The sequence below is a fragment of the Manis javanica genome, chromosome 7, assembly GCF_040802235.1.
Source record: "Manis javanica isolate MJ-LG chromosome 7, MJ_LKY, whole genome shotgun sequence".
Classification (NCBI taxonomy): Eukaryota; Metazoa; Chordata; class Mammalia; order Pholidota; family Manidae; genus Manis; species Manis javanica.
This window is the reverse complement of record NC_133162.1, coordinates 127,917,239-127,925,678: the sequence shown is the minus strand read 5'-3', so window position 1 is coordinate 127,925,678 and position 8,440 is coordinate 127,917,239. Positions and strand designations below refer to the sequence as shown.

At 49.9% G+C, this 8,440-nt stretch overlaps 1 protein-coding gene across 1 annotated transcript; it reads right to left on the bottom strand.

Moving 5' to 3' along the window:
* Positions 1-498: 498 nt before the first annotated feature.
* TBR1 (T-box brain transcription factor 1) lies at positions 499-8,440 on the bottom strand. The gene is made up of 6 exons (XM_017663789.3): positions 7,622-8,440; positions 6,877-7,031; positions 6,341-6,462; positions 5,647-5,805; positions 4,472-4,533; positions 499-1,471 (listed from the first exon to the last, which is right to left on the bottom strand). Exons 1-6 carry the CDS (start codon positions 8,311-8,313, stop codon positions 613-615), a joined length of 2,049 nt encoding a protein of 682 aa, XP_017519278.2. The 5' UTR covers positions 8,314-8,440; the 3' UTR covers positions 499-612.

Genomic DNA, 8,440 nt, shown 5'->3' with positions numbered 1-8,440 from the left:
GAATAGAAATGAATGAAAAGTTTAAGCATGAACTGGTTTTGTGCCTTGACGATGAGAGTAAAAACTAGTCATTCATTACAGTAAATTAACACTATATACAATCATTTCACAGGCTTTGTTCCACTAAAAGTATTAACATCCCTACCATCCATCCATCCATCCATCCACTCGGGGATAAGAAAGGACGCGCTGGGTGGGTCCAGGTTCTAGAGTCAACATCCTAGGGTTAATGGGAGTCCAAGACTTGGAGGGTCGGAATCGCTGCTCCCCGGGTCTCCTAAAGGTGAAGAGTTTCTTTACAAGAAAGAGAAGGAGAGGATGAGAAAAAGACGAGAGGGAGGAGGATTGTTAGGAGTGTAACTTCACAGAGTTAAGAGGAAAACCAAAAGGTTTACAGCGAAGTTGAAGGTCGGAGCGCTAACTGCAGAAACTGCTGTGCAAAAAAAAAAAAAAAAAAACAGGTTAAAATCACACTCGGAGACCTGTACTTATTCGCTGCAGACGGTTTTCGAGGGTCAAAGAGAATGAGGGGTGCGCAAGGTGGGGCCTGGGGCGGAGGAGCTGGGGGAGCGCGGCGGGCGCGGGCGCGGGGCCGGGGCCGGGCGCGCGGGCCTAGCTGTGCGCGTAGAAGCCGTAGTAGCCGCCTAGGTCCTTGGCGCAGTTCTTCTCGCAGTCCCGCTGGGCCAGCACCTCGCTCTTGAGCGGAGACGAGCTCTCGGACACCGGCGTGTCGGCGGGCGAGATCCGCCGCCGCTTGGCCTGCTCGTAAATCCCCGAGTCGCTCGAGTCGATGGACTTGATGGAGGAGGGCGTCTCGATCCAGCTGGAGTCGGACAGGTCCTTGGGCTTGGCGTCCTCGGCGGCGCCGGGCGGCAGCGGCGAGCGCTCGGCGGCCAGGCCCTCGGCCTCCTCGCCCAGGTAGGGGTTGGCGCTCGCCATGCGCGCGGCGGCCGCGGCGCTGTTGGGCCAGCAGGGCAGCACCGAGCCCGACTTGGCGCCGCAGTACTGCGGGGGGCTGCGCGCGCCCCAGCCCGACGGGTCGGCGTAGTAGCCGAGCGGGCGCCCGGTGCAGCCGGCCGCCTGCAGGGGCAGCGCCTTCACGCCCGCCGCCGCGTACGAGAGCAGCGTGGCCGCGTTGCCCGCGAAGTCCGTGGCTGTGTCGTAGGCCGAGGCGGCGAAGTCCAACCGGTTGTTGGCCGGTGTCACGAACCAGCGCTGCGGCGACGGCGCGCCCGGGTCCTCGGCTTGCTGCGGCGACAGCAGCCCGTTGGTGTGCGGCACGCTGCGGTCCGTGCCCGGCCCGGGGCCCGCGCCCGCGCCCGGGTGGAAGCGGGCCTTGGCGTAGTTGCTCACGAACTGGTCCTGCAGAAAAGAGCCGGCCATGGCGTAGCGGGCCCCGGGCACTATCTGCGAGCGCGGGGAGTCGTTGGGCGAGGGGGTCAGGCGGTCCATGTCGCAGCCAGTGTAGATCCTGCGAGGGAAGGAGAGAGAGAGAACCGACGGGTGGTGCAGAGGTCACATGGGGGGCAGATAGGAGGGCCACTTCTCGCCCACCCCAACGCTCTGCATCTGTAACCTGCAGTCCAAGATGGAGACAGACAAAAGGTCACAGACCTGCATCCTCCCCGAAATGAGAGAAATCGTAAAATTTTAAAGGGACCAATTTGTTTATTCAGGAACCTAAGTAAGATACAGATGAAGGCTTTCCCTCTTCCCTTGCTCTTTCTTGCCAAGTGTACAGGGGACACAAACGGTGAACAGCAAGGGCTACTCACCCTACTTCTCCAAATACACACCGAGGCTGGTTTGCCCTGGGACTAAGATGGTACCTGCCCAGGGGGCTTTTCCTCTGCCGTGAGTTTCCGAGTGAAATTTCTCAAAAAGATACCCACTCCCTCCACCTTGTAAGATCAGTTTCTTGATCTACAGGCCAGCTGTCGAGTAGGAACCATCCGAGACTGGCCTTCGCCGTCTGCGGAGGAGGATTCTGCAGGAAGCCTCCGCAGCCCTTGCTGGCTATTGTTCCTCTGCCTGATCCTTAAACCCCTATCCCTACCAATAAAAATGAGAATTACTACTTGGAAGCAAAGTAATCAATCAATAAAATTATTTTACAAAAGAAAAGTGTTCTTTACTCTGACCTCTCCCAGGCTTTTCATCTGTAACTGGTTTTAAAAAAAAAAAAAAAGAACACTTTGGGACAAACTTACAGTATAGTAATTAACCTCCTCCAGGCAATCTCCCGCTGACAATAGCTAACTTTTTTATACAACTTGACTATCTGCCGGGCACTGATGTCTAGGACTGTACAGACAGTCATTTAATTAACCACCACCACAATTCTCTAAGTTTAGTAGTGTTATTATCCCACTTTACAGATGAAGAAACTGAGGCAAGGGAAGTTAAATAAGTTGCCAATCACAGAAAGTAATTGTGTTACTGGAAACTAACTCAGATAAAATTATTGAAGATTAACTCTAGGCCCTGGGCCTAGAAAATTCCATTAGAATTAAGAGGGAGCCAGATCAAGATTGGTAGCAGTGTTTTCTCATACACACAGACACATGCCTCCCTTTTTATTTAGCTCACACATAAATGTTTTAATCTTTAATGAACAGACTGTTTTGAAAGAGAGCCTCAGTCTTGTCAGACCTTAATCCTTTGGGGAGGAGATTCCCTGGTGAGTGGCCAAGCAACTGTCTAGTCCCCCTGAACTCTTATTGCTCTACCTGTTTCTCCAAAAGTGAGCCATGCTCAAACACCCAACATAAAAGGGGAAAGAGGGAGTGTCATAAGCCAGTCTGCTCTTCCCTGTTCCCCTAAGAATCTAAAGTATTCAGTTGTAGAGTACAGAAGCTTTTTATGAAAAATATACAATGATTTAAGAATCCAAAGGAAATGGCTTTTCCAACAGAAGTCAGCCAGAGGATGGGCAGGTGAGGCTTATGCTGTGGCTGCTAGGTCCATTTTTACTGCACAAAATTTCCATTCTGAAATTGAATTCCAGTTTCAAGTAAGAGAAGTAGAGGGAGGCAGGAAGGGAACATAACCAGCAAGATGCAAATATCTTCTCTGTTTACCACCACAGCATTTTAAAAAGAAAAAAACAGTCTGCAAAAGATACAGTTTAGATGCCCATCCAGGTCCCAACCCACTTGGGATTACTGAATTGATTTGTGCAAAATAAAATGCTTTGGAACAGATGTTCACAACAGAATTAAAAGCTCAAAATCTGCAAGACCCCCTAGTACAGGGACCAATATCTCTGGTCTCCTGGGCCACACACTTTCCACCATGGCGGGTCCACCTTTTTACATGTGAAGAACAGATTAGTCAAGTTTTCATTCTGGGGAATCATACTGATGAGGCTTCCTTTGAACCACTTTTGAGGGATGCATATGATAGTTATAGGCAGTAATATCAATGACTTCTCCTTTCAATTTTTTATAAAAATATAAGGAGGGGAGGTCATAATCCCCTGGAGATAGAATAGAAGCTGCCACTTGTCTCTTCACAAATGTAATCTATTTCTTGTCAAAAACAGGTTCAATTTTGTAGCTCTATCCCAGGCACTTAATGCAAGCCATGGAATTAATATTTGTGTACCTTTCCCTTTTATGGTCAGAAAGAAGTGGGGAGAGGCCCAGAATACACATTCAGATTTTGCTGTATAACACTATCTGAACTCTAAGGCACTGTATCTGGACTCTTAGCCAGAATGCTAGAACAAGCCTCAAAAGCACTCACTTTGCACCTACTGTTGCCCACAGAGGACAGGATTTTGATAGAAAAGAAATGGAGATGGGTAAGGGAGGCCTGGAGAACAGAGAACCAGCACATTCAATTGCAACACACCTAGATACAGAAGGTAAGAAGAAATATTTTTCTATTGAAGCTTCTACAACACAGAAAGAGCAACTGGATCTTTCCTACAGCCTGAAATGACCTAGCCGTGGCTCTGCTCATGAACTTGCCTAGGGAGGGTTCACATATTTATTCAGTCCATAGTAAACATGCAAAGAAAAAGCTACTACACAAAACTTGGAAATGGGTAAATAAAAGTTACATATGCCAAGAAGACTGTAACAACTGCCAGAGAGCCACATGCACTTTCAGGCAGAATCGGGCGGTTTCAGACACAGACAATCTGAGCTGAGCAGCTGCAGCGCCACAAACAACTCACGCACCCAGGAACCTGGGCAGCCTCCCCAGCTAGCCAGCCAGCTCCAGAGGCCCACCAACAACTTTGTAATTCCTAAAAAAGCTAAAAATAGATGGAGGAAGTCTTTGACTAAAGCCAGTAGGTCACCAGCGAGAAGGGAAGCCGACAAAAAGGAAAGGTAAAAAAAACCACGAAAACAATCCTGCCTTCTCACACTCTAGCTTCCAAAAACCTTGAACATAATGATCCACCTTTGACCTAGAGCCCAATTCCACAACTATTTGAGAAGGAAGTCGCAAAATTACTTACGTGTCATAATTATCCCGAAATCCTTTTGCAAAAGGGTTGTGATCTATTTTCAGTTGTGTAATCTGGAAAAGAGAAGAAAAGAGTAATGTGATCTCACCTTCTATACAGGAGGATTGAGTGTTTGAGAATACATCATCAAACACTTTTTACAAGGGCTTCAGGCCTACAATTTCATTAAAATAGCAAAGATTCCCTAACTGACCATTTTGAGGCAATGGATGGAAAGGAAAAAAGATAAAATAATCATGAAATTATGAGGAACACGTTTAAATTAATGATGCCTAAAACTAAAGGATGGCTCTCAATTAGCTTCCCCACGTGTTCTAAGTTGATTGAAACGCACATTTAAAAAATGCTTATTACATATAATACACTTCCTCAGTCAAAAATCTTTAAGGGGCACTTGAATTCATCAATAATATTGCCTCGTTTCAATGTTCCACCATATTTTAAAAGTGGGTTGCCTCTGATTTATAACCCAAAGAACCCATAAATTGCATCTCAAAGAGTAAAACTGATTTAAAACAAATGCATATTTTCATTTCTCATACTTTGATTTAAGCTTAAATAAACAAAACCACCATCACCTCTAGTAGTCAAATCAACATCAATAAAACAAGATTTTACAAACTTGCAAATACTGGAGAGATTCAAATGCTAGAAACTCATTCCATAGCCCCTGGTGATTTGATTTATTGTAGTTCTTACATATATGAATGTGTGTGTTCTTTGATCACCCAAAAAGTGATGTTTGTTTATTTCACCATTTCTGAGACTTAAAAAAAAATTTTAAGATCATATCAAACCTTGTCAAGAATAAAATGCAGGGAAAATCTGCTTGTTTTCTAAAGAGAAGGACTTTAAAAAAAGGCAGACTTAAATCTGCTCTAGTTTGAGAACTAAATTATAATTTCCAAGAGAAGAAGGCCCTAGAAATCCTTGGGCACCTCTCAGGTGGCTCGGTAGACCCGCGACACAGATGACCAGGAAGCGTTTTCCCACCGGCTAGGTGTTCGGGGAAAGGGCCCCGCAGGCCTCCAGCCCTCCGCCTACACCGCGCCGCAGGGCCAGCTGTTGCTGATGTTCGTGCTAGAGCCGAGGAGGGCCGAGGGACCGCGGCGGGCGCGGGCAGAGGCGGGGGCTGCCCGCAGCGCCCAGCCCCCGGGCCTCCTTACATCGGTGTTCTGGTAGGCGGTGACGGCGATGAACTGCGTCTCGGGGAAAGTGAATGTCTGCACGCGGCCCGGCTGGCTGGTGTCCTCCGTGCCGTCCTCGTTCACTTCCACCACGTGCAGGCGGGGCTGGTACTTGTGCAAGGACTGTAAAACCACCATCTGTCCGGCGGAGAGAAAGGGCCGCGCGGGGCGGCGCGTTAACGCGGGCAGGTGCAGCCGGCAGCGCCGAGGCCCGCCGCCCGCTCACGGACCGCGGGGCCCGCCCGGCTGCTGACCCCGCGAGCTGCGGCCACAGTGGCCTCCCTCCTCTGAGAGCAGGGATCGCAGGAGCACCGGGGGAAAGACCGCCGCGACCGCCCATCCTCGGGACCCTTCTCCTAGCCCTCCTTTAAGGGGGAACAAAGATGTTCACACCCTGCAAACCCTGTGTGTTTTCTGCTCGAAATCAATCAAGTATTTATACTCGGGAAGCTCGGGAACTCAGGAATTGGGCGGGAACCGAGGAGAACAACTTTATAGATCATTCAATAATTTTGGAGGGTGAAAATAGAAATTTTAAAGGTCTTTTTAATGAAGCAAAGAAAGATGGATCCAGTTTCTCATGCTGATTTAAACGAAAGAACTGGATGTTAGGGAGGGACGAGTATGTAAGAGAGAGAAAGGGACAAAGAGCGAGAGCGCCTGAGCCACTGACCTGCCCATTGTTGTTCGAAGCTCCTTTGTTGTTTGTAAGTTTTAATTTTCCAAAAGAGATTTCTTGGCGCATCCAGTGAGCCCCCGTGTTAGGGGAATCCGGATGCATATAGACCCGATTTCCTAGAGAAATAAATACGTTGTTTACATAAGCCCCGGGCACTGCCCTGTCCCAACTCCTCACCACGCAGGACACACACAGACACACACACACACACACACACACACACACACACACACACACACACACACACACACACACACACACACACACACACCTTATTCCACCGTGAGGCCCATTAGCCGCGGCTTTTTTTTAGGCCGCGCTTTCTTCCTATTAACTGGGGATGATTAAAATAGCTTTTGCATAATCCTCCCCCTTCTCTCTTCTCAGTCTGTCCCCCTATCCCCCTCGTTTCCTTATAGGAGTCATTGGCCGATCGTTTTAAAAGTCGCCCGAGCCAGTCCACAAAGGCTTTAATTAATCATTCTCACCTAAATAAGTGTCAGGAAAACGTGTTAATTGGAAGGACTTGCCTTGCACATTGGTGTCCGCTTTGCCGCAAGGAACCCATTTGCCTCCTTGAAACCTCCAGTGATTGGGATCCGCCAAAATCACATCCACAAAAATATTGTAATGAGCCGTGGGATCGAGACCAGAAATGTTAAAACTTAAAAAAGGAAACATGCGCCTATTTAAATTAAGCGGGGGGAGGGGGTAAGAAAACAAGGGGGGAAAAAACATAAATGTTAAAAGATTAAATTCAGGAAGCGCGGCGCCAGATAGCAAAGCAAAACTTGTTCTAGCAGCATCGATGAGCGAATATTTGCTGGGTTAGAAAAGGGGTGGTGGGGGAGGAAAAGAAGTGAGACTGAAGTCGGGGAGATCGGCCTGTGAGACGGAGTGAGGAGCCCGCAGGTATATCGCCGCCCAGGTGGAGAGCGGAGCGACCCGCGTCTCCACTTGTCCCGGCATCCGCGCGTCGAGGCGTCCCTCCAGGCTGCCGGCCGCCGGCGGGGCTTTGCCTCCGTCGCCTTTCTCCAGCCACTGGCTGGCTTTCCGACCACCTTTCTAGAGCGGGGACCCTCCCCGCCCCCCATCACTGCGGTGGTTTCACCTTCCACTTTTCCCTTTTCCAAAGCAGACAAACTCTAGGGCGCACCAGAGCGCCTTCCACTACGCTCCCGACCCCAAAGCGTCGCTGCCGCGGCGGTCACAACCCGGGTGCCCTTGCCCCCCGGGCCGAGCCTAGAGCAGCGGCGGCCAAGAATGTGGCATTACCTTCCCTGTTTCGTGATGATCATCTCCGTTTGGTGCCGGTGAAATTTCAGCCAAAGGGGCCTGTTGCACAGGTACACCTGCGCTTTGCCGGGTACCAGCCCGGGCTGCGTGGAGGAGAACTGGTAGAACGGGGCTCCTTGGTAGGAGTGGCCGTACTGCTGTGGGTAGGGGTAGCCGGCCGCGGGGTAGCCCTGCGGTGAGGAGTTGGACAGGAGGCTGTTGTAGGCTCCGTTGGTGATGACCGGGTGGTGGGCCATGTAGCGGCTGGGGCTGCCGATGGAGAAGGCGGGGTGCGCGGGTCCGTGCTGGCCGGGGTACGGGAACATGGCACTGGGAGCAGTGGCCGCAGACTGTGGCTGGCTGGTCTGAGAGAGGAGGTAGCGATCTGCAGCAGAGCCATCGAAACTGTGACGAAGCTCAGAGACCCCGTCCAAGACAGGAGAGAGTTTACTTCTCTGGACGTCCCCTGGTGAGTCCTTGGAGTCAGGAAAATTGTCTGTATCTGACTGATTCGTCATCCCCCTGGTAATTTTTTTCAAAGGTGAACTTCTCTCCAGGTTGTCAGTGGTCGAGATAATGGGATGATCGTGCAAGACAAGCTCAGATCCGCCTGAATGTGGGTAGCTGCTGCTCACATTGAGAAATTTCTTGGAGAGCATGATAGAAGGAGAAAGGCAGTGCTCCAGCTGCATAGCTCTAGAACCTGAACACTCGCCCTCCTGTCCTGGTTTTTAAAGTCCTATTTATCATAAACTAGAAATCCACAGACCCCCTCACTAGACAGAAAGCACTTCAACCAGCAAATGCTTCTCAAAGGTT

Bases quoted from the DNA above. Each gene is read 5' to 3' on its own strand.
- TBR1 (XM_017663789.3), bottom strand. From the start codon at position 8,313: ATGCAGCTGGAGCACTGCCTTTCTCCTTCTATCATGCTCTCCAAGAAA. The intron at 6,463-6,876 runs GCAAGTCCTTCC...TTATTTCTCTAG, and splicing joins AGCGGACACCAATGTGCAAG to GAAATCGGGTCTATATGCAT. The intron at 5,806-6,340 runs GTCAGTGGCTCA...TCCGCCGGACAG, and splicing joins CTTCGAACAACAATGGGCAG to ATGGTGGTTTTACAGTCCTT.